Source organism: Eucalyptus grandis, chromosome 5 (assembly GCF_016545825.1).
Source record: "Eucalyptus grandis isolate ANBG69807.140 chromosome 5, ASM1654582v1, whole genome shotgun sequence".
Lineage (NCBI taxonomy): Eukaryota > Viridiplantae > Streptophyta > Magnoliopsida > Myrtales > Myrtaceae > Eucalyptus > Eucalyptus grandis.
In genome coordinates, this window is record NC_052616.1 from 51,088,181 (window position 1) to 51,113,901 (window position 25,721).

Consider the following 25,721-nt stretch of genomic DNA (forward strand, 5'->3'; position numbering starts at 1 on the left):
ACCACGTGCAACGTGGAGCACGTTCATTGGTGTCTTTTCCCTCTTTTTCGGTCCCCATCGATAAGTCAATAGATTGTCATTAAATTGCTCACATTCCTAACCTCCATTCAATTTCGGCCCCAATAGAAACTTTCCCAAAACCCAATTTCAAGTTGGGCGTTCAAACTCAGATGCGGGGACACGGGTGCTCCAATATTGAGTAGCAAATATACAAAATATATCATTTCATCCAATGTGAATGTGATGCTACCATAATTAAAAGTAAACTTGATAATCTTATTGAGTTGTTACTTATTTATTAATGAAATTATTTTATTGGTATTGACTAGTGTCCACTTTGGTATGCCTGTGCATGAAAAAAAAGACAAAAGCCAATTCATTGGGTTGTCTAGGGATTTCCACTTTAGGAACAATAAAAGTTTGCTTGTTTGAATCTTATCATAATATGTGAACTATTCGAGGTCAATACAACTCACACATAATTTAATCAGATTCACATGAGAAAAGAGAAGAGTTGCCTTCAAGGTCAATGCTAGTTCATTGGGTGATTTAGAGATTTTTAATTCGAGAATTGAAAATTCACTTGTTTGAATCTTGTCATAATGTCTGATATGTTTTAAGATTAAAACTACTCGTACATGTAAATTGCCTTAATTTAATTGGTTTGCGGCGCTTTTGAATGGCGTGTCACGATTTGTTCGGGACGATAGAATCTTAACACTTTTATCACTAAATTGTCAAAAAAAAAAAAACGAAATAGGCAATGTCGGGTTTGCAAGTGAATGAAGAGAGAGAAAGCGAGGGCGGTGAAATTTAATAAATCATAGTCAATTAAACATCAAGAAAAATTCAGAATGCGAGGGCATCGTAATTTTCTTGATGAACACGAAACGTGCAGTACACATTTTTAATATAATAATAGTCAGACCGATCGCGAGCGCACGTGCACCGCATGATTCGCATCAGGCGGCCCAGAAAGACCGCGCCGTCCGACGAACGAACGAACGAACCAACCCCGCGTGCGCGTCCCGCTGGGGGGCGGGGCCCGCCCGCCAGATATCCGGCCGTCAACGACCGTCCGATTATCAAAGCCAACCCCACGCACGCGCCCCACCGTCACGAACCTGAGGCGAGAGAGCACGAAAGCCACGACTCCGCCAGCGGAGGGACACGTGGCGCCCGCCGTCGAGTGCCAAGTCAATGACAGCAAACTAATCGAAGAAGGAAGGAAAGGTTGGAAATTCAGTCTGAACAAGCGCAACGCAACCAGAAAAGAAAAGGCGCCTGGAAAGATCGCCACGACTTTTGACGCTCTCTCTCTTCCTCTGTTTTTCGAACGACTCTGTTTCTCCAAGATCGCCGGAAGTCCGCCTCCAGATCCGCCGGAGCTCCGGGAAAGATGAGGAGCTCGACGGTGCTCGAGAGGTTCTCGCGCGCTTTCCACGACCACCCTTCCCTCTCCAAGATCGTCGTGCTCTTCGCCGTCAGGTTTTCGCCCCTCCTCCCCTGCTTTTCCCGCCGTGTCGGTTCATGTTTGTTCCCGTGAAACGTGGGGATGTTCGGTTGGACGTGGCTTTGGAGTTTTCTTTGCATCTTCCTTCTTGTGTACTGTGGATGGCGTGGAACGTAACTAGCCGTGTTGTCGCTTTGAATTTGTCGAAAGTGAGGCTGAGGAATGCTAGATTCTTTGCGGAGATCTATGAATTTCGTCGGTATGTCGGGAGAGGCGATGATGGACCGAGCAGGGGCTCTGGCCGTCGCCCTCGCAGCGTGGTGCTTGCCGTAGTGTTTAGCAAAGTATACATCTTACAATCATTTGGTATGAAATTCTTAAGTCTCGCGCCGGTATAGGGTATTGCGAATGCTTTTATCTTGCTTCCCCGGATCTGAGGTTGAAGTACTTGTAAGCAGTATAGTTTAGTCCGAATCAGAAACTTGATTTGTGTTGAGCACTTTGAATGACAAGCGCATTGCGTATTCACTGTACATGAAACCCCGTCGGATGCCAATTTCATTACAAATGGTAGGATTGTTTTAGAGCAGAAAGAGAAGAGGCCATATTTTCTTTTACCGATGGATTGATGTAGCGTATCATTCAATGTCTGAGTTTCTTGGCTTGTTTCTTCTGTTATGATTTGTTCAGTGGAGGAGGGCTTGTCGCGTATGCGGAGGCAAACTCAGGTGGACAAGCAATTGTGCCAGTAGAAGCAGAGAGCAAAAAGAAGAGGGTGGTGGTACTTGGAACTGGCTGGGCTGGGACATCTTTTTTAAGGAACATTAAGAATCCCACCTATGACATCCAGGTCATATCGCCTCATAATTACTTTGCATTTACCCCTCTGTTGCCGAGCGTTACTTGTGGCACGGTGGAAGCTCGTAGCATCGTTGAACCAATTCGGAACATTGTTCGGAAGGTAATAGAACTCTCTTGTAATAAGATTAGACTATCAGAAGATCGCCTTAAATCATGTTTTATTTGCACGTGAATTTCTTATTTGGAATGCTTATTGAGGATTAGATAGGTTCAGTGGGAGTGGTCTATGTGATAAGTTACTAGAGAAATGTTTATCTGACATATCTTTAATGAGCCTGGGGGATATATCAAAGCCCCTCATTTATGGGTTTGGTGTTTTTGATGGACTTTGACATCATTTGTAAACATCTTATCACCTGTTTCTGAAATGATGGGCAGACTTTTATTAGTAACTGTTGAGTTTTTAGTGGCGATAGCTTAACATTGTTTGTCTTGTTTTTTTCAAGCAGAAAAATATAGACATCCGTTTCTGGGAAGCCGAGTGTGTCAAGATTGATGCAGAAAATAAAGGGTCTACTGTCGAACTAGTAGTGGAACCAATTTGAATGGAAAAGAAGAATTTGTTGTTGACTATGACTATCTCGTTATGGCCATTGGTGCCCGGTCCAACACATTTACTATTCCTGGGGTGGAGGAGAGCTGCAAGTTCTTGAAGGTAAGCTTCCTGTAATTGTCTACATACACCTAGATTTGTAAAGATAAAGCAGTACCATGTTGTTATTTTTTACTACGGGCACAACTGACTATAAGCATTAATAGATTGGAGATTCTTGTGTGTTTTCAAATAGTAAGGTGTGTGAAATAAACGGCACTAAAGTTTTGATGCCTGTAAGCAATTGCCATTGGAATTTTAGTTACTGCACCAGGAATGGAGTTTATGATCCTTTTTTTTTCCATGTTGATCTTTTAGGAAGTAGAGGATGCTCAAGAAATTCGAAGAAGTGTCATCGACTGTTTTGAAAGAGCGAGCTTACCAAACTTAAGTGATGAAGAGAGAAAAAGAATCCTTCATTTTGTTATCGTTGGTGGTGGGCCGACAGGTGTGGAGTTCGCTGCAGAGCTCTATGACTTTGTGAATGAGGATCTAGTGAAATTGTATCCACGGGTGAAGGAGTTAGTGAATATAACACTTCTGGAGGCAGCTGATCATATCTTGAACATGTAATTACTTGATACTTCTCTATGTTGTTTCTTTGGTGAAGCAATTATTTCTAAGTGTAATTGCATACAAGCTATCTAGTGTCTCTACACAATTTTTCTTCATCCATCTTTTTTTTTTTTTTTTTTTTTTGGGGGGTGGTGTGGTTCCGCACTTTCAACTATCACTACATGGATATTCTCCAGAATCAGGGCATACTGTAAAAAATGTTGTTTGATCAACTGTAGATATGTGTTCTAGTCTAAACTATTTTTTGTCTCTATCATGCTTGCCTCTTAAGTTGAAGATTACGTTACGGAATATCTGCCAATTTGAGGATGCTAACTTTTATGCCTTAGGCATGGCATACGTCATTTATCGATGGGATTGTTTCTGTTCATTAGTTAAAAAATTGCAACATTTACATCTTATAATGATAGAGTGACCTCTCTCTTGGCTAGCTGAAAGCTGAAAGAGTAATATGCCTACTAATACTGGAAGTTTTATTGGCCTCATAATTCAACCAAGGTTCAGCATTCTAAAGACATTTTGTCTTTGGCAGGTTTGACAAAAGAATCACAGAATTTGCTGAGACCAAGTTCCGAAGAGAGGGAATCAATCTAAAAACAGGGTCAATGGTTGTGAAAGTAACTGATAAGGAAATTTCTACCAAAGAGAAGACTGGAGAGGCATCTTCTATTCCCTATGGTATGGCTGTCTGGTCAACTGGTATTGGGCAAAGGCCTGTAGTAAGAGATTTCATGAAGCAAGTTGGTCAGGTACCTCATATGATTATTTGTCTGCTTATAGTCTATGTTACCTTTAAGTTAACAATAAAATTATATTATTGTGTGAATTATTTATTTTGGATGAACATTTTGGTGAGACAGGCTAGCAGACGCGCTCTGGCAACTGATGAATGGCTTCGTGTTGAGCAAACTGATAGCATATATGCACTTGGTGATTGTGCCACAATTAATCAGCGAAAAGTCATGGTAAAGTTCCTATATAGCTCTCTAATACATTTCTTTCACGTTATATGTGGCTTCTTTCATTTCATTCTAGGAGTTTTACTTGTCAATCTACCTTATAAATTAAGGTGCTGAGGTTGACATGTCACCATTTGTCTACGTAGAAAAAGCTTTGTTCTGAATGATAAGAGTAAACTCTCCTTCAAAGTGTAAACACCCATTTTCCATGTGGCACTTTACTAATGCAAAAATGTTTTGACGTCTATCCAAGTCATCTCGTCACAGTACATAATGGCCGAAGCCAGTCTGCAGTGCCTTAAATTTCATTATGAAAGGATAATCACCACATTTTCTGTCAGTTCTTCAAATTTCAACACTTGCTGTTCAGCATCTGCTTCAGTGTGCTCTGTTAAAATTTGATCAATCTGAGTGCTTAATAACTTGCACTCTTCTGTTTTGGCTTTCTCAGTTGAATTGCTAAGAGGTTGCTCCAGGAAATTATTGAAAAGGTTATGTCCTGGTACTGTGCAGGGGCAGAAATTGGAGATTTCATTTGAGTTTAGAGAACATGAATACGTTCACTTAAAGATAGGGCCTCCACTAAATATGCTAATCAGCTAACTACCAGTCATGGCGTATTTCTCTTTACACTAAGAAATGCAGATGTAGTGACAGATTTAACGGAACCAACTCCATCTAGGGGGGGGCGTGACAATTTGTTTGATTGTTTGTTCTCAGGAAGATATTGCGGCTATATTTAGTAAGGCAGATAAGGACAATTCAGGGACGCTGACTGCAAAAGAAGCTCGTGAGGTCATTGCTGACATCTGTGAAAGATACCCTCAGGTGGAGCTGTACCTGAAGAACAAGAAATTAGGAGACGTTGTGGATCTGTTGAAGGAATCGAAGGGGGATGTCAAGGAGGAATCAATCGAATTAGATATTGCAGAATTTACCTCGGCTCTTTCCCAGGTGGATTCTCAGATGAAAAATCTTCCAGCAACAGCGCAGGTATAGCTCAAGTCAAGATCCAAAACTTTTTTGGATGATGCGTTTAGATTACTTATGGTTTTCCTTGAATCTGCCACATGAACACAGGTTGCGGCACAGCAAGGTGCCTATCTTGCTGATTGTTTTAACCGGATGGAGCAGTGTGAGAAATATCCAGAAGGTCCTCTCCGGTTCAGAGGAGAGGGGCGCCATCGGTTCCGTCCTTTTAGGTACGCAAAAGTTTGCTGAAGTATCCCATCTGTGAACTTTAAGAAAATTGCTCCTTCTTGTTTGTCCATCTCATGAAGAATTATTGATATCAAATTTTAATCCTAGGAATACAAATGTAGGAAATTAAGCTTATTCTGATTACATTTTCAGAGAAAAAATAGGACGTACCTGTGTGGTTATAACCTTTCTCCAAGACTATTCTCTAAAACTAATTACATTTTGACTTTTGAGAATTGTTTTAAGATGTTGAACAACTTCATATGCTTGACTCTGTCTGCGTTTTGGGATTCCTGAAGGTACAAGCATTTAGGACAATTTGCTCCTCTGGGAGGCGAACAGACGGCAGCACAACTTCCAGGTGACTGGGTCTCAATTGGCCACAGTAGTCAATGGCTCTGGTATTCCGTCTATGCAAGGTATCTCTCTCTCTCTCTCTCTCTCTCAAATGTTACCTTCAAGCACGATTCATTTAATGGCGATCTAATTTCAACCTTGCTAATTGCGAAATTCAGCAAGCAAGTTAGCTGGCGCACAAGGATGTTGGTGATATCAGATTGGATGAGGCGTTTCGTTTTCGGGAGGGATTCGAGCCGTATCTGAAGCTATGTAAGTTTGTGCTGGACTTCTCCTCACGACTGCGGCATACGGGCGTTTCAAAGTTTTAAGAGCCACCTTGAAGAGTTTTTGCTTGTTATAATTCTATTCACGGTCCCATTTGATTTATTCGTCCTAGGTAGCCAACTAAGCATAAAGTTACCAAAATAAACTTGACCGCTTGAAGCTGCAAAATATTTTCTTTTGAGAGACATCCTTTCATTTGGATGGTGAATTTTACTTTTAAGTTTCTGCTTGAGATTGCACCGCCTACTTCGATGACAGCCAATGTTATCAACTTTTAAGTAGTTCGGCTACTAATTGATGATATAATACGAATTGTGATAAATTCATATAGTTCAACAACTTTGTGCATCAGTCTCGAATATCAGAAAATAATCGAAGTTTGTCATACCATTTTGGTGATTTCTTCTTTGTTCTCACCATCCTTCAAAAAGCAAACAATGGAGAACGTATAATGGGGATAGCCTCCATTGAAGACCGCCAATAGGGGAGCAAGCATCTTGTTCTTTCCAGGCAACTCAGCATGACAAACTTATTCATACAATCTAAGCTGCAACATGAATGCAACTAGAGGATTCAAGTGGGGAGAGGCTCTCTTTTGACTTGATCTAAAGAAACTCGATTTTCGCAATGAGTGTGTAATCCCGATAATATGTTGCACTCGAATCATCAATTCATGGCCAGTGTCTATCCGCCTCGTTGTAACTCGACATCTTGTAGTCTGGAAGCATCAAAAGAGACGCCCCCACCAGTTCAGCTTTTATTTTGTGTGGGCAACATCACAACATGTGCAGAATAGTCCCCACTCTTTCAAGCAGAATTAGCATAGAACTATACTTGTATAATCAAGAGCAACTATACTTTTTTTTTTTAACACATTTTACATAGTAGATGGGGTTGACCCAATACAATAGAACACGTACCATGCACATGTAGTCTCTCAAGTTTAGCAACGTTAAATATACCCTGTGCTCTATATATCCATCTAAAAACATTTCTTACATGCCGGTTCATAGTCCCAAACATTTCTTACATGCCGGTTCATAGTCCCAAACGTTATGTACATGCAATTGAGTTCCAAACCTTTAATTGGCTTAACCAAATACTAAATATTCACCAAAAAGTTGATTGAGTTTAGTACTGAATCTTTATTGAAAAATGTAATTAAGTCCTAAAATTATCTTGAACAATGTACTTCAAAAATGCCATATACACATAAGTAATTTTAGGATATTCTCCTTGCAAATACTTGAATGCACTTTGTGAAAAATGTCTAGGACTTAATAGAATTAATTGAAAATTTTATGACCTAATTGACCTAATTGAAAGATTTAGGACTTGCTTACATTCCATATACAAGATTTAGGATTTCTTGTTCTTGCCAGTACGATGTCCTTCTCAGATTGGAGCTTCCCATAATTTTGTTTTCCCTTTTCCGATTCCCACCATGCCCAATCTTTGTTTTGGCTAATTGTCAATTTCAAGCGGTTGGAAATTGGAATGATTACAAGCATGTAAAAACCGGATCTACAACAGATAATTCAAGTATACACTTGGTTGGTTCATACTCTTGTTTCCAATCCAAGTAATAATCTCTTCCCTTTATGTATTCTCACTTATGCTGCTACGTTATGTAGCATATAGGGTCAACTTTGCCCAACAGAACATAGATATGTATAGTTAAATTGATACACGGGGGCTATCCTTCCCTTTGAAGACAAGCGATTTCTGCACTCTAAGCTTGAGCTATTATATCTCCTTCCCGAAACATATTCTACCGAATCAAGTCAATTATATATATATATATATATATATATATATATATATATATATATATATATATATATATATATATATATATATTGAATTCTACAACAATTATATACTCATTTTCATACCTTCATATTTTTGAATGGAAATTTAAAAACATTGGCGGTACTGAAAATGTCATTGTAATTGGGTAGTAAAGACAAAAAAGAAGTAATAGCACAACTGCGAACAAAATTGTTAGTGTAAATGAAATAGAGAAGTGAATTTGGACATCGATGCCATAAGCATTCTACTAAGAATACTCATTCACTCAGTATCACAGAAATCTATCCACGCAAAGAAAAAAGAATGGAGGCTGGAATCGATCACAATTAGATAGCAAACATAGAACAAGGGTTACTATAAAAAACGTCCACGGATGTAAAATCTATATTCTCCGATAAAGAAAATGGACTAAAACTATGCAATCCCAATGGCAATAAACAAAACAAATCACTGATTCACCATTGAAATCGATGTGATTAATGTATCGATGTTTATTCCAATTGAGTTGTACTCAAAAGATCATACTTCCCGGTCCACAGTAAAAAGCCATTGAAAAACTGTGAAAAGTTGCACGAAGTTTCACTTCCTAAAGAAGGAAGGGCCAAATAGTCCCAAGGCAAGCGAGGAGGCTTTCTCAGTCTCTCACATGGGCGTGGGGTTGGAAGAATTTATCCCCACCACGGCTCAGCATACTGGATATTGAAGTTGTCACTTGTTAATGTGGTCCTCCTCTCTCTCTCTCTCTCTCTTCATTGGACAATGCGTACTTATACAGTGGCCGAGCGCACACCATCGACCCGTGATACTGTAGGAGAAAGCAAGCAATTCATGCGCTTATTTTGTTGTCGATGTCAAGAAACTAATTAATCAATTATCGGTACTTGAGTATCTAAAAGAAAAAAAAAGAAAGAAATTCATGAGACATTATTGACATCATTATACCTTCTACCCACCGTCTCTTGATGCTACATACGCATATAAGTTACTTTCCAATATGTCCCACGTCGCTTAGCCGAATGATGGCATTTGATCCGCTCTTTTCCTAATATTCTCTCTCTCTCTTCTAGCATCAATCCCGCAGCTTTTGTCTCTCGCTGATGAGAACCGAACCCTTGTATTTGCAGTGTACAATGCATCTTTTGTCAATCACATCTTCAAGTGGGTGCTCGAACGGAGGGATCAGTGGGAGCTGTAAATGGCGAAAAAGTTGACTTGAAAGACGAGAAGCCAGTGATGAAAAAGAAGTAAACGTTGCGAAGTTTCCCTCCAATTGATGTTTCTCCACTTCAAGAACGCGGGAGCAAATGTGTCGCCTTTTTGTTTTCTCTAGGGATGAATGTATAGAATCGATGGGTCTTGTCGTGCAATTCGAAGCCCTTTGGTTTTCCCCATGGACCGATGGCTGTTCTCCAGCAGGGTTTAATCATAGTTTAATCATGTTTACTTAAAAGCAAAATTGCACGCATTATAAATATAGATATATGTTTATTTATAGTAATGAAATTGGCTCTGTCCCAGTCATCTCATTTTCGAAGTTAGGTGACAAAATACCGTTTTATGAACTGTCGCTTTTTTACACGACACCCCAGTCCAAGTACTCAAGAAGCCTTTGTGCTAGCAATGAATGAACGCACAGGCTCCGATTCAGCTTCTTCCAAGAACCAAAGATGAAAGTGTCATCCTCTTTTATCCCTCTCAACTTGCAGACACTGACTTTGCAGAATGTCCTTCCACAACATCTAGTAGATGCAGATATGGGGGAAGAAGGAGAAGCAGCAGGAGTTCATAGACAATCGCTCCAAGAACAGAGTTGCCGAGAATTGGCCACGCTGAACCCCACCCGCAAGCAGGCCATCGAGTCGGTTTCTTCGTTGGCCTCCCTGTCTCGCTCGATCAAAGTCTTCGCTGTGAAATGGCAACTCATTCGGAGCAAGCTCATGGAGATGTCTTCTGCATTGGCCGTCTCTGATGAGGGGGATGAGCTCTCAGGCATGGTTCAAGAAACGATGGTCACGGTCGGGGAATGTCATGGCCTTGCCGAGAAATGCATGGCTGGTTCCTACGGTGGGAAGCTGTTGATGCAGAGCAATTTGGACATGGTCTTGACGAAGCTGCATTGCCATGTCAAGAATCTCTCTGGGATGTGCAATGCCGGTTCTTTTCCTCATGGGTATGCCATTGTTGTCTCAAAGCCGAGGTTTGGGGCTCGTAAGGAGCACATGAGGTTTTATGTTAAGGATTTGTTGACAAGGATGAAGATTGAGGATGACCCAGAAATAAAGAGGCAAGCTCTGGCTAGTTTGCACGAAGTTGCTAGTGAAGATGAGAAATTTGTGAAGGTGGTCATGGAAGTTGGGGAGATCATTCACCTCTTGGTCAGCTTTCTTGATTCTCTGGAGGTGGAAGTTCAAGAAGAGGCTGCAAGAGTGCTCTCAGTGGTTGCAGGGTTCGATTCATACAGGGGTGTGGTGATTGGCGCAGGGATTGTTGGTCCACTGGTTAGGATTTTGGAGTGCGGCAGCGACGCAGGCAAAGAACTTTCTGCAAGGTGTTTGATGAAATTGACTGCTGATCCAGAGATTGCATGGAGGGTCTCCGCTCATGGCGGTGTCACAGCTCTGTTGAGAATATGTTCTTCTAGCACCGACTTTACCAAGGCAGAGTTGATTTGCTCTGCTTGTGGGGTGCTGCGGAATCTCGCCGGGGTTTTGGAGATCAAGAGGTTCATGCTTGAAGAAGGCGTGATTTCAGTGCTCCTCAGGCAAGCAAGTTCTAAAGATGAGACCGTGCAGATTAGTTCAATCGAGTTCCTGCAAGATTTTGTCTCAGGGGATGATTTCTTAAGGCGAATGGTCATTGAAGAAGGCGGACTTCACGCCCTATTGCGCCTTCTCAATCCGCTATCATCGTCTCCGTCATCTTCCAAAGCACTGGAGGTAGCTTTCAGGGCAATCGAAGATCTCTGTTTCTCTTCGGAGACTGGTGTCAAAATGCTGTTGAACCACGGGTTCGCGGAAGTCCTAGTCTGCTTCCTCCGCGCCCGCGAGTCCTCGGTCCAAGAACTGGCCTTCAAGGCGGCATTCAAGCTGATCAGGACGTTGTCATCGGAAGATGCTAAGAGGGCTCTAGGTGACGCTGGCTTCATGTCGGAGATCGTCCGGTTCCTCGACGCAAAGTCGTGGGAGTCCGCGAAATGGCGGCCGAGGCGCTTTCTAGCATGGTGTCGATCCCAAAGAACAGGAAGAGGTTCGCTCAAGACGAGCAGAACATGGAATTCCTAATGCGTTTGCTCGAGACAGAGGTGGAGCCTTCAGCTAGGAGAAAGTTCTTGCTGTCTGCATTGATGTCGTTGACAAGCTGTGGCAGTGGAAGGAAGAAGATTGCCAATTCTGGGTGTTTGAAGACCATAGAGAATCTGGCAGAGAACGAGGTTCCCGATGCTAAGAGGCTTGTGAGGAAGCTGTCCACAAACAAATTCCGTAGCATGTTGAGTGGAATTTGGCATGCTTGAATCCAAGAACATATCCATTTCCACTTTGTATAGTTTCGCATCTTTTCTATGTTTAGTAAACTTGTTCTTGCTTAAATTTTCTCTGCATTTTCATTCACACTTCCTCATTTTTGTTTTCTTTTGTTATTTCATTTTGCAAAGTAGAAGCCACGATGAGACCGGGATTTATACTTTTAATAGGCATTAAATGGGCGAGTTGAGTCGGGTTTGGTGAGTTGAAAATAAGTATTATCTAAATTGATTTATTTAATCCATATTGACCCATTTTTATGTACTACAATTTTAGTGATCTATATCTGATTTTGCACTTGACTTGATTCGGATTCTTATTCTTAGCAATTTTTCTCCTTAAAAATATTGTTATTTCTATAATATCAATGTGCAATAGTGTCAGATGAGATTTTGTGTGCCGATTTTCATGAATGATTTTATTTTATTTTTTGGTTGGATTTTTAACATTTATGCAGATCTAGAAAAGCTACCACAATAGTTGCTGGTTATTTCTTGTATTTAATGTGCTGGGGCAAAATTTATGAGCCATTGCCATCTATAAATTATTTGGGGGTCTTCTTTACCAAAAAAAAAAAAAAAATTATTTGGGGGTCAGGGGCTTTGATGCGGATCCACTACTCTGGATAATCATATCACTACCTCTTTATGTTTGTATGATTGTATGATGATTCCTCGCATTTTTTTGAAAATTCAAAACACAAACAGCTTGTAGTTGTAGCTGAGAATAATTGCATTTATTACATTTTTTTTACATTTATAAATATCTTGAGAAACAACTCAAAGGATACATCATAATAATTATTAACTAGACAAATAAATAGCCACGAAATTACATATTTGGTTTTCTAAGGATGGGTCTTGTAATGACGAACACTTTATTCAATGTTAATTTTCTAACTTGTGCAAACGAGTTTGCAATTTTTATGACGACCTATATTTGGATTGGTAAACATTTGTAATTGCAAATCTAATGGCAACAAAACGGGTCTCATAAAAAATTGGGTCAAAATTCATTGTTGAGCACTTCTTTTTTTTTTTGGGTTAAATTATCACAGATATTTTATTTACGGATTTCTATGCTCTTTATATTTATAGTATATAAGATCTCTTTTCCCATAGAACTTAATATTGTGGGTTGTACTATCTAATATGATATTTAAACCAGATTTTGTCTTAATTTATTTTGCATATGCAACCTCTCATTCGTCAAATTTCACATGTCATTTAGGAGGGTATGTCAAAATATCGCACTATCTCTTGCAGTATCTCTTGTAGTCTTTTTGATAATTAAGGTTTAGAACGCACATGATAACCATTTTATTTCTGTTCGAGAATTATTTTTCTACTTCAGACTTATTTCTAGAACATAAATCTGTTTGGCAATGCAATTTCCTTTTTCTATTTTTTGAACAAATTTTTAGTTCAAAAATAGATTTGGAATAGAAATGAAAAGTAAAAATTACCTACTTCTCATTATGTTCCTACTTCTCTATTCTCGGAACGGAATTGAGAAATAAAAATTATTCTCGTCACTCATTTTCACTATTAGCCGACTGCCTACCCATTGTCGTTTGCCGTTGCCCATTGTTCACTACTACCTGTTGTCGCCACTAGCAAGTGGCAGCTGTCCCCCCACCGTCCACCGCTCTTTGAGGAACAAATTTTGTGTCATTATCAAATGCGTATTTTTGCTTAAAAACTCATCCGAGAATAGAAATAAAAAAATCTATTTCTGTTCGAGAAATCAATTTTTGACCAAAATGATCACTCATGCCTAGATAATTTCTCTTACAGCTCATTTTCTTGTAGTGGACTGTGGATCCACCTCCAACCAATCCCATATATAATGAGTATATTTAATCTGCATGTTTCTGCTGGCTCAAAAAGATTTAACAATCGTAATATCATCAATCTTTTCATTACGCCAAAAATTTAGTATTGTAGCTTGCTAAATCGTATTTTTATATTTAAATATATGTAGCACTATCTACAAATTGGAATCTATCTAAATACATTTTTGAAGTAAAATTTAGACGTTTTATACGTGTATAAACTAACTCCTAAATTACCTTTTTGTATAAAAACCTGTATCAAATTTAAAGTTAAGCGACTTCTTAGAAAAAAATAATTCTAGGCCACCAATGTTTTTTTTTTTGGTAGAAGGCCACCAATGTTTTGTCATGATAAAACCCAAAGGATATTTTTTTTAAAATAGTATCCCAAAGAGTCGATTAGTAATGGAAAAGATAATTTATAAATTATGCAACTCCTTTGTAAATGGCGAAATCACCATCATATATAAGACATACTCGCATGCAAATCATTATGATTAAAATTTCATCCTGGAGTGAACTTATTTCATTTATGAACTCAAATAGAAATTTTAATACTATGTGGCCGAGTACCCGACAAGGGGCATGTGTTATGGCTGGTTTGGTCCACGTCGAAAATCCCGTCCTAGACCATCTCAAAAAAGTTGCACTTTGGATCAACATGAATTTTTCTTTCGCCGGAGCACACGTGTGTCAAATACAAGCTGAGACAAAAAAAAGTCACTTCCCTATTTCCTTTCATAGGAAAAAAGAAGAAGAAGAAATTAGTCAATTTAAATTTCTCTTTCTTCTATTCCTTCGATGATAAATCAAGATGTTGCGGTAGGGTACCAAGGGAACTTAGCCACTCGACGGCCACAATTGGGATTGTTGTGACAAACATGGATGCAATAATAAAATAAATAAAATACAAAATTTCACAATAAATTGAGCATTTCAAAAGACAATATAATAACATAAATTATTGATTGATCTATTAATTGCAATTAAATTTCCTCAATAATTTTAATTGTTGGTTTGATTATTTTTTCCTCAGTTCCATTGATTCAATTTCTTTAGCGGCTTGAATGGCAACAATGCAACCTCCATTCAGCCTTGATTTAACTCTGTGAAAGTTGGTCTTTCTTGATTTGGCTGGCGAGACTCGAGGTTGTCAGATTCCAATGAGGTCAAGCCTTACCCGAGGTCACTAGAGGTTGGCAAGGCTCTGGCGACCTAAGTGAGGCCTAAACCTCACTTAGCTCGCCGGATCTGTTGAGATTTGAGCTCGACTTCGCTAGATCGGGTGAGCCGAGCCTCGCCACAAGTCGGCAAGGCTCAAGCTTTCTCATTAATAAGACGATAAGACCAATGTCCAACTCATTGTCCTCATTTCTTATCTCTATGCATCATATTAATACTCAAGTGCTTATATCATCCTATCGATACTTACCATTCTTCCATGCCAGACAAGCCCTTAAATTCCTTCTTTATATTGTACTCTTTCTCATGATCTTGCCCTTGGACATTCTCTGTACATTCCATCTCTCGCAACTCACCCTCACTTTACGATCGTCTTCTTCACTGGTGAATACAGAAAAACAAGAAGCTAGGTTAGAAGAATGCCTGTAGTCGGAGGAGTCCAAATGGATCTTCGGGAAGGGTTAGCATTTCACAAAAATGACACCAAAACGTAAACTACAGAGGTGGCAAGTAATCACGTCACTTGTTGGAGAATTTTCTCTGTGGTTTATTGTCAGGTCAATAAGGTCGACAGGATTATACAATGTGGCAATTATGACATAGGAAATCGATAGATCAGTTGCCACGTGTTAGGAAGAGTCAGGAGGACATGGTCTAACCATGTGCTGCCACGTGTAAGAAGGACTGTCCTTTACTAAGCCAAAACTTTTTAAAATATCTAAAACAAACAAGAACAAGTTGGGATCTTGCCACCAGTCCCAAATCACTTATTTATGGAGAAATGTTCAAGTGAAATAAACTTGCGAAAATTAAAGGAAGAGTATAAAGAAATAATATATTTATCTTTCATAACTATAAACTATTGATATTATACATTTACAATATCTAATTTCATATCCACATCATTTGAGTACATGATAGGGTTCCTTCAGTAAAGGAAGTGCTAATTCTAACTTTGTAAATTTGTGGGCGACGCTGCAATTTTCGAAAACAAATTAGACTCAATTGTAATCTTGTAAAAGTGTCTGTCAATCTTCAAAGTTTGACTTTAGTTCCCACGTGGCCATTATGCTCTTCAAATAACGTCATGTGCACTTCCCAATTGGAGGAGGCCACTAGGGGGTGAGCATTAGTTCAAGGTCAACCCTAGATTGACCCTGGACCGGCCCAATCCTCCTAGTCCTAGTTCGGTTCCTAGGTAGATTGCCCGGTCATTGGTCCTAGAATTCTTGGACCAGCACTTTGTAGGTTGGTCATTGGTCCTGAGAGTTCCGAGTCAATCTAACTCGGATCAACCCTGACTATATATATATATATATATCTAATATATTACTTATAGTTTTTTTTATATAGAGAAAACCTTAAAATAAATAGGGTTAATAACATTAAACAACTCTTTAGCGAGAAATTCAAGTAATTTTACATTGTTCTTTAATAACTTAGATTTCTAATGTCTTTTACGACATCAATAGTCATAATATACGAAAGAGGAAAATGTTTTTGTGAGGAGTTATCACGGTGTCCAAAAATGTATAAACAGCTTCTTATGACATTCTTCTTTAGTATTCGTTATCTTCTATCTTATTTGTCATCTTAATCTTCAATTTGAAAAAATCAAAAGAAACAACTTCTCCTCTCGCCACTCGACACTCGCCTTACTCACTTTGGGTCACTCGTGCCGCTTGCCATTCGATGCTCGCTTGGCTTGTTGCACCTCACTCGACATTCGATGCTCATGTTACTTGACCCTTACCGCTTGCCTTTCTTAGCTAACCTCTCTTATTATCGAACTCATTTGGTCGGTACAATCCTCGGTTGCTATTTTAAGGAGTACAAAAAATAAAATAAAAAATTATTAGTTAGTCTTAGGTTAGCCTTGAAACCAAACTAAACTCATTGGGTTAGTTCGCCCTTAATCATTTTTTAAGGAATACAAAAAATGAAATACAAAAATTATTGGTTAGTCCCTGGGTTGATCTTGAACTGGACCGAACCCATTGAGTCGGTCCGGTTCTCGGTCCCAAGCTCAATAGAGTCGGTCCTCGGTCCTAAAAATTGAGGACCAACACTCTGCAGGTTGGTCCTAGGGTTAGAGGGTTGACTGGCCTAACTCGAACCATGCTCACCCCTAGAGGCCACAAACTTAAGACGGATTTTATTTTCTCCAAATTTTCGTGGCCTATTAGAAATACTATTTCCTCAAAAAGAGCTGTAGTCCCAATTTGATATTCTGTCATTTGCAGTAAGTGTATGCATTCTATATCCATATTCGATAAAGCTTTGAATCTCACATTGCTCTTCTTAATAATAATAATAATAATAATAATAATAATAATAATAAAGATTGGCCTCAAATATCTTTGTCTCCCACTTTATTACACATCAACATGAGACAAAAGTTGGGCCGAGGATTATCCAGACCGACAAGACTAGACATAGATTCCTTTTGTGGCATTATCAAATAATAGTTTCCTTTTATATGATTATTTAATAGGTTTAATTCGTATTTATTGATACTCCAGATTTCCTGCATATATTCCCCATCCACATCCACATATGTAGTCTGACGTGTATATTAAATTTTCCAAAGACCCCGAACATTTATCCGCCATAATTAAATTTCCATTAGGGAATATTTCATTTTTCTATCCACGCAATGTGAGGGAATTTCGCTATTGGTCCTTATACTTTGATCGATTATAGTTTTCGTCCTGGTACTATTCTCCATTTATAAGTCCTTCCATTATATTTCTGTTCAAAATATGCAGGAAATTAATATGCCCTGTCGGCACGGACAAATGAGACATGGCGTCTACATATACAAAGCCCAAGTTACACATTTAATCCTTGTACTTTTGAACTGTTCAAATTTAGTCGATGTACACTATTTTAGTGACGATACTAGTCCTCTTAACATTAGATCAATGAGATTTTTAAGTGCTATTTTTTACGTTTCCTTTCCAAATAAGAATAAAATGACGTTGGTTATTATGTAATACACAATATGCATGTGTATCAGTCTTTATATATACTATTCATAGTTTAATAAGTAATAACATATGTTGAGATGAAATCTTAAAAATTGTCATAAATTGTCTAAAATATGCCACCTTTAAGATAGTGATCATTCCTAAAAGTATGAATTCCAAAAGTTAATTTGTTTCAGAAGCTTGTACATGTAGGTGCCATGTGTTTAGTCAGTGCTCACTCAGCAATTTCCGGTGAATTTTGAATGGTGATTTTGATGGAAGGACTTAATTGTCACTGGCGAATAGTAAGAGAGTTAGAATTGTAACCGAATAAAGTATAATAACCCAAAGCGAAATCTCCCCAAACCTACAGAGACCAAAAATGTAATTTTCCCTTTCTATTACCTTTCTTGTAAGGACATCATCCAAAAGTGAGATTTTTCTGGCTAGATAAGTCATAATTAATAACTGACAAAAAAAAGTCATAATTGATAACCCTGACGATTCGCCCCATTAGCTATATTCAATTTCCTACTAAGAATGGCCGATTACTAGAGGTGAGCATATTGGACTAATTGAATCGGGAATCGTCTAGTCTAGATCGGCTAGTTTGATACGGTTCCTAATTTCATAAAAATGAAACCAATGATTTTCGATATGGTTTCCGATCCCGGAGGCGAATTAGACTGGGACCGGACCAACTCTTTTTCTTAAAAATATATAATTTTTTATTTTTTGAAAAATAGCAATAAATCCTAAAATAGTAAAAACTCTAGTATATCCTTAATTTTTTAATTTTTTTTTTTGGCTAAATGACTGGTTCCATTGAACCGGAGAGGATCGGACTTGACCGGTTGGTCCGATCCTATTCTCAATCCTAAGACTACCCCGTCTAGTCCCCGATCCCAAAAATTGGGAACCAATCAGAGTGGACCAGGAATCAATTACGCCTATTGATTACCAAGATTATTATGAACCAAGTGTGGAAAAATATTAAATCGCCAAGGACGGTGGAAAGGAGATATTATCGCATGAAGACCCATCTGAATTGTTAAATATTTCACAATCTATGTGAATGTACATGCATATGACGGACCTCATCAACCTGATTCATTCGAATATGCATAGATACATTACATAACTTCTCTCGAGTAGGATGTCGCTTGGATTTAAATGTTCAAAATAGGCTCTAAAGTATCAAATAGGATGGACCATAAGAAATGACAACAATGGATTGACATTGAGTCTTTTATCTTCTTCTTCTTAATAAGGGAAGATAGGGAAAATTAAGAAGCGTGCAATATCGATACGGATTAGGATTACAGATATATCCTTTTGGTGACTAAGATCCTGCGATGATTCCTTGTTTAGGTTAGCGCAAGATACTTGCTGCTTTCATGGCCATTTAAAGATCGACATTTCCTCTATGACTCACGCATTGATTTAGGATAAGGATTCCGAGGTTGCTGCTTTTGGCAGCCCAATTGTAAAGTGATCCTACTTACCATTTCAAGCATGGAAGAGCCATATCTGTTTTCTCTCCATGACTAACCCCTTTGCTGCTTGCCATAACAGTCGACGAGCCCTTGGATTCCTTCTTTATATAGTACCCTCTCCCTCCCTCGCTTTCGGCTTCATCTCCCCCATCTCTCACTACTCAATTCTCAATTCAGTATCGTCTCCTTCGTCAGTGAATCAACAGGAGCGAGGAAAGAATGCCTGCGGCAGGATTGGTCTCCAATGGCGGCAAGGAGTACCCGGGGGAACTCACGCCGTACGTGTTGGTGACATGCATAGTCGGGGCCATGGGTGGTCTGATCTTCGGCTACGACATCGGAATCTCTGGTAAAAAGATGGGTTTCGTGCATTATTATTCGGTTGATCCATCAGGACTAACATGCCTATGATCTCTATACGTTTCTCCATGCCCTCTTCCCTTTGCCATGTGTGTATCTGTCTGTGTTCGGACAATGCGATCGTCTTTTACCTGCGTCTGATAATCAGACTGAGATTCGGTCTTCCTTTCGTAATCGCAGGTGGGGTTACGTCGATGCCGCCGTTCTTGAAGAAATTTTTCCCATCGGTGTACGAGACACAACAAGGGGAGAAGGTCACGAACCAGTACTGCCAGTACAACAGCGAGACCTTGACCCTGTTCACCTCGTCGCTCTACGTGGCGGCTCTCTTGTCGTCGCTGGTTGCTTCGACCGTGACGAGGAAGTTTGGGAGGAAGATGTCCATGTTCTTGGGCGGTATTCTCTTCTGCGTCGGCGCTCTCCTCAATGGGTTCGCCAATGCCGTGTGGATGCTCATCGTTGGGCGCATCCTCCTCGGTTTCGGTATCGGATTCGCCAATCAGGTCACCAATTTTCATCTCTTTCATTAGATCAAAATATAAAAGGAATACCATCTGATATGCATTGCACGTGGCATACTGAGGTAGCGATACATATGTCACATTTCGTACTGCAGATTCGCATTCTTACAAGTTCAAGATGTGGTCAGTGTCTTTTGTCTCACTCCACTATTGCCAGCGAAGGTTTGATCGGGCCTTTTTGACAAGCAATTTCCTTCTTAGACCTGGTCTAACAAAGCTCATCTAGGCCCAATCAATTTTTTTTTTCCAGAAAATTCATTGTTTTCTCTTTTATAGGCTGATTAGTAGATACAATTTTTTACTAGTTCGTTACATTAAGTCTTTTTATTAGGATTTTACATTCTGATTGATGCTTTTTAATTGATAGCAATTCATCTCTTTCATTAGATCAAAATATAAAAAGGAATACCATCTGATACTCATTGCATGTGGCATACTGAGATAGCATTACATATGTCACATTTCGTACTGCAGATTTGCATTCTTGCAAGTTCAAGATGTGGTCAGTGTCTTTTGTTTCACTCCGCTATCGCCAGCGAAGGTTCGATCGGGCCTTTTTGACAAGCAACTTCCTTCTTAGACCTGGCCTAACAAAGCTCATCTAGGCCCAATCAATTTTTTTTTTTTCTAGAAAATTCATTGTTTTCTCTTTTATAGGCTGATTAGTAGATAGGCTTTTTCACTAGTTTGTTACATTAAGTATTTTTTATTAGGATTTTACATTCTGATTGATGCTTTTTAATTGATAAGCAATACAAGCAAGCTTGCTTACGAAAAGGAAAATTCAGACTTTGACACTCCCTCTTGGCCTGATTCGGATGTACTTAACAGGCTGTGCCACTCTACCTCTCTGAGATGGCCCCTTACAAGTACAGAGGTGCTCTCAACATCGGCTTCCAATTGTCCATCACGGTCGGAATCCTGGTGGCCAACATCCTCAACTACTTCTTCGCGAAGATCAAGGGCGGTTGGGGATGGCGGCTGAGCCTCGGCGGAGCAGTGGTCCCTGCCCTCATTGTTACCATCGGGTCCCTTGTGCTCCCTGATACCCCAAACTCGATGATCGAGCGGGGCGACCAGGAAAAGGCCAAGGCGGAGCTGAGGCGGATCCGCGGCGTTGAGAACGTCGATGAGGAGTTAAACGACCTGATAGCAGCGAGCGTGCAATCGAAGCGGGTGGAGCACCCTTGGATGAATCTCTTGCAGAGGAAGTACAGGCCTCAGCTCACCATGTCAATACTGATTCCCTTCTTCCAGCAGTTAACCGGGATCAATGTCATCATGTTCTATGCCCCTGTCCTGTTCAGCACCCTGGGGTTCGAGAGCGACGCCTCCCTCATGTCCGCCGTGATCACCGGGCTCGTAAATGTCGCCGCCACGTGGGTCTCGATCTACACCGTTGATAAATTGGGCAGGAGAATCCTTTTCCTAGAGGGTGGAATTCAAATGCTGATCTGCCAGGTACTTGATCTGATGACTTTTGCTACGAACAAATTCTTCTGCAATCATTTTGTTTAGTACATTAGGCATGTTGTCCATAAACCTCGTAACAATCCATTGTTTATTAGTCCCTCAATTGGGGATATTATTGAGGAAACCTATCAATTACACTAAAATGAATTTTAACCACCAGATCTGATGGGAGCCATCATTTTTTATGCTTCATGTTTAGTATATATGTTAAAATTTTTATGTGTGTGGAAATATGGTTTTAGATATCGATGATAGTTTTTTATTAGGGATGTTGTGTGCAAGTGTATGATACAGTTTGTAGATGATGGATAAGGGATGAGATAGGATAGTTTAAAGCATAAACACAAGTTTTTATGGGACAATGATAGTTTTACTAGTTTATGAAAATAATTTTACAACAGTTAAAAGAAGTGTTGATGGAAGAGGATATTAGACATTTCCACTGACTAAGTACAACCGCCTTAGGGAGCTTCTGATATTAGACATTTCCACCGACTAAGATTCTGGACTTCTCTTGAATGCTGTCGGATTGAATGCTGTCGGAGTAGACTTCATGTTGCAGCCACCACCATATCTCTGACTTGTTCAGAGATTATTTGCTTCTTACGTGCTGGACATTTTCCAGCCACAATTTTTAATCATCCAAATCTTCGTCTAGGGAATTCTAGATTGTACTTTAACAACTCTAGGAAATTCTAGAAAATGGATCACCATTTCCAACAATATACTACTCATGTTATAAATTTCTTTTGTAGATTTGAAACTATATATGGTCCTTATCATGGTACATCCCAAAAACTCGGCATATAGATGTGCACTTATACTATTCATGTTCAGATTATCATTACAGCTGCAATTGGTGCGAAATTTGGAGTGAATGGGACTCCGGGCGAGTTGCCCAAGTGGTATGCGGGCGTTGTGGTGGCCTTCATCTGCATCTACGTCTCCGGGTTCGCTTGGTCGTGGGGGCCGCTCGGGTGGCTCGTGCCGAGTGAGATCTTTCCCTTGGAGATCCGGTCGGCCGCCCAGAGCATAAACGTCTCGGTCAACATGATCTTCACGTTCCTCATTGCTCAGGTCTTCCTCAACATGCTCTGCCACATGAAATTCGGGCTGTTCTTGTTCTTCGCCTTCTTTGTGCTTGTCGCATCCATATTCATCTACTTCTTCTTGCCCGAGACGAAGGGCATTCCGATCGAAGAGATGGGCACGGTGTGGAAGAAGCACTGGTACTGGGCTAGATTCGTTGGCGAAGACGACTCTCCCAGTGGAGGGATCGAGCTGGGTGGTGACGGACAGAACCCGAAACGGGTTTGAATGAAGGATTACTTGTGATTTTGGACAACATTTTGCATTGTTTCTCGTTGTGATCGTGGTGAACATAATCATAATTGCTTCAGATGTCTTGATGATAAACTTTGTTCTGGAATTTGCTTACGTGAACAGCCAGTTTCTGATGTTTCCTGAATAAATCCTTCCACAAGTGGAAAGGAAAATGTGTAAAGATGTGATGCCGCTTATTGGTGTGATATTTTGTGACGAACGGTTTAGATAATTATTCAAAATGATTTATAACACCTTAATGTGGATATTGAAGATGAATAGGACATTTTTAGCTGTCGGTTATAAGTCCTAAACCCAAGTGCGAAATTGGAGGGGCATATTAGGAGAACAATCGTGTTGAATCCATCAAGATAAATTAGTAAAAGTGGCAATACTGATATGGTTTGTCACTTGTTTTAGAATTCCATGGCCAAACAAAATCGATTTACTATAATTGAGGGATTAACCATGATAAAATTTTTAGTCTCGCATCTGATAGTTTTAGTAGTATTGAATGAATTGACGTAGTCCTTTGATTTGACCATGTATAATTGCAAGCGGATTCTATAGATTTCTCATTACTTATGCTCGTTATTTGGCACACATTCTATTAATAAACCGAATTGATTTGCCATTAATCAACCAAAATGGAGGTTTATGGAGCTATTGATGAGTAATTTTCGAAGCTCATTAGAGTCTAGACACAAGGGAGGAGAAGATCACACTCGAATGAAGAAGCCAAGTTCACATTTGAGAAACATAAATCAAAAGTACCAAGAAGCAAAAACCCTAAAGTGGAGGAGGTAGTTTAATTGAAGCCCCTCCTTGGATAAACTCTTCAGGAACACCACGAATTAGGGTTTAGCTCGGTATCTACTGAACACAAAGCTATTTGACCTAGGAATAGATCATCGCAGTCGACGTTGGGGTTGACATCTGCAAAGATGCCGGGTGACAAGCTGAACGTCTCCGCCACGGAGGTACAATTATCCCCGCCTTTCACACCGTAAGCTGTAGCACACACCAGCTCGAAATCCTTCTCTCCAAGGATCCCGATTGCTCAATTTCATGACGAAAAGATGCGTTAATCACGTGCTGCTATTCCTTTCTTCTTTAGTTCAACATGAATGGTGTCTTGAATATATAGCGACGATCATGGATATATAACAAAACTCAAGTGCTAAGACGACTCGTGTCGTCTCCTCAATTGATTTATACTTCAGTTCGTTATCAATATAACCCTTCCAAGCAATTTCTATCTAGGAATTGTACCTAATTCTTATAATGAAGTGTGGGAGAAGCAAGCCTTACCGCCTTCGATCAGCTTGTTCTCAGCCATGGAAACAGCAAGCAGGAGTGAGAGCCTCAGCAATATTTGGAAGAAGAAGATAACTGCACTCTTCGTAATATTAGCCATTTCTTATTTAAATATAAGACCGATAAGCCTATGATTTGAAGGGACTATAGCTCATCTGTATATATAGCGAGGTCCTTGCGAAACTGGTTGAGTGGATGATGACAGAAGGCCGGCTTTTGGCCAATACCTAAGTAAAGAGATGATGTCCTCGATGTAAAGATAGGGCGTGCTAAATAGTGCATTTTGTAAGGTTGCAAGAAGAGAATGCAATCTCTTCCCATGTAATATGTGCTGAGAATGAAGGAAAAGCACTTATTTCACGTGGTGGTTTCCATTGCTCCATGTGGGCCGTGTGTGTCAAAAATATGTATTGAGTTTGAGCCCATAAAAGGAGCCCGATTCAACTAGATTTCCTAATTTGAGCATGTCTCCTTGAATGATTTTTATTTATTTATTTTGTATCCAAATGCTACATATATGTAAGAGCAGGGCTCCGTGACTTATGTGAAGGAGAGAGGCATGGCTTCTCCTTGAATTACACCTAAAGCAATTCAAGATTGTTGAAACTATTCAAATCTCTTGATAAGATTTGTGAATTACTTTGTGAGATCGAAAGATTGTTTTGCAAGGAATTGCGATGGCTAAATACTGTGCAAATTATTAGATATATAAATGGGAAATGAGAAATACTACAGTGCTTGAGTGACATTAGTGTAATTATAATTTATGTTGCATCACTTGATTTTATAGTGGAATCACATGTCGCTCTCCCTGTGAAGCAAGTCTCACCAACCAACCCACATAAATTTAGTATTAGACTGTATTTTGTTTATTTTATATTATTGTTCAAGCACTTGCTTCCATGACAAGACATCCAAGTTTTGATGCATCGTATGCCCAACATTGTAGAGCATTTTCTTTGCCTTAGGTAATGCAAAAACCTCGACTCGGAACCAATCTTCTAGCTAGTTTTAGTAGTAGTGAATGAGATTATATGGTCCTTGATTTGACCATAAATAAGGAGATATTGTGTTATTGAAAGTGTATTCCTTAATTTTAATTATCGTTATTCGGAGATGGACTAACGTTTTCATATTGAATATTGATGCATTCTTCTTCTGAAATACAAGAAACCCAGGGGTAGTAATATTTGAATTGTTTAATTGGTGATAACTTAACGATTCAAGTGAACACGTACCCACAACTTGCCATTGATGATCAAATCAATATAAAAAGTTTTTCTTCTCACAGATGAAATCAGACGGCATTTTGTATATGATGTATTGTTCGAAGTAAATAATTCTAGATGTAAAATAATTGCTTTGGCATTCTATTCAGTGACAGATATTTACGTACCTATGAATCAACATGATGGTGTATAAGATTTCTTATGGTTTCTATTATCCATTGTATTTATGAATTATATTATATTGGAAGCATAGATTTCTCCCAAATTAAGCTTGTCGTTTGGCTCATTGAGCTCAAATGTCTGATTGCCACATGGCATACCTTTTCCATAAGGCAGAGATCCCATCGATAAGCCTAATTGATTTGTTATTGCCAAACCAAAAGAAAGGTTTATAGAGCTATGATGAGTAATTTTGGAAG

General features: G+C 39.4%; 3 protein-coding genes across 3 annotated transcripts; all 3 read left to right on the forward strand.

The window, feature by feature from the left end:
- Positions 1-1,244: 1,244 nt before the first annotated feature.
- LOC104445552 (external alternative NAD(P)H-ubiquinone oxidoreductase B2, mitochondrial) lies at positions 1,245-6,604 on the forward strand. Its single transcript, XM_010059452.3, is given in 11 exon segments — positions 1,245-1,488; positions 2,144-2,414; positions 2,764-2,821; positions 2,824-2,969; positions 3,225-3,475; positions 4,015-4,231; positions 4,343-4,447; positions 5,162-5,434; positions 5,522-5,643; positions 5,941-6,060; positions 6,157-6,604. Coding segments are annotated over 11 exon segments (1,740 nt in total). The 5' UTR covers positions 1,245-1,399; the 3' UTR covers positions 6,245-6,604.
- A 3,013-nt stretch (positions 6,605-9,617) lies between these two features.
- Positions 9,618-11,664, forward strand: LOC104445553. Its single transcript, XM_010059453.3, is given in 2 exon segments — positions 9,618-11,260; positions 11,263-11,664. Coding segments are annotated over 2 exon segments (1,842 nt in total). The 5' UTR covers positions 9,618-9,744; the 3' UTR covers positions 11,589-11,664.
- A 7,466-nt stretch (positions 11,665-19,130) lies between these two features.
- Positions 19,131-22,939, forward strand: LOC104445555 (sugar carrier protein C). Its single transcript, XM_039312581.1, has 4 exons — positions 19,131-19,428; positions 19,620-19,942; positions 20,792-21,421; positions 22,271-22,939. The coding sequence occupies exons 1-4, from the start codon at positions 19,299-19,301 to the stop codon at positions 22,748-22,750; spliced, it is 1,563 nt and encodes a 520-aa protein (XP_039168515.1). The 5' UTR covers positions 19,131-19,298; the 3' UTR covers positions 22,751-22,939.
- Positions 22,940-25,721: the final 2,782 nt, after the last annotated feature.

Bases quoted from the DNA above. Each gene is read 5' to 3' on its own strand.
- LOC104445555 (XM_039312581.1), top strand. From the start codon at position 19,299: ATGCCTGCGGCAGGATTGGTCTCCAATGGCGGCAAGGAGTACCCGGGG. The intron at 19,429-19,619 runs GTAAAAAGATGG...TCGTAATCGCAG, and splicing joins CTACGACATCGGAATCTCTG to GTGGGGTTACGTCGATGCCG. The intron at 19,943-20,791 runs GTCACCAATTTT...TGTACTTAACAG, and splicing joins GTATCGGATTCGCCAATCAG to GCTGTGCCACTCTACCTCTC.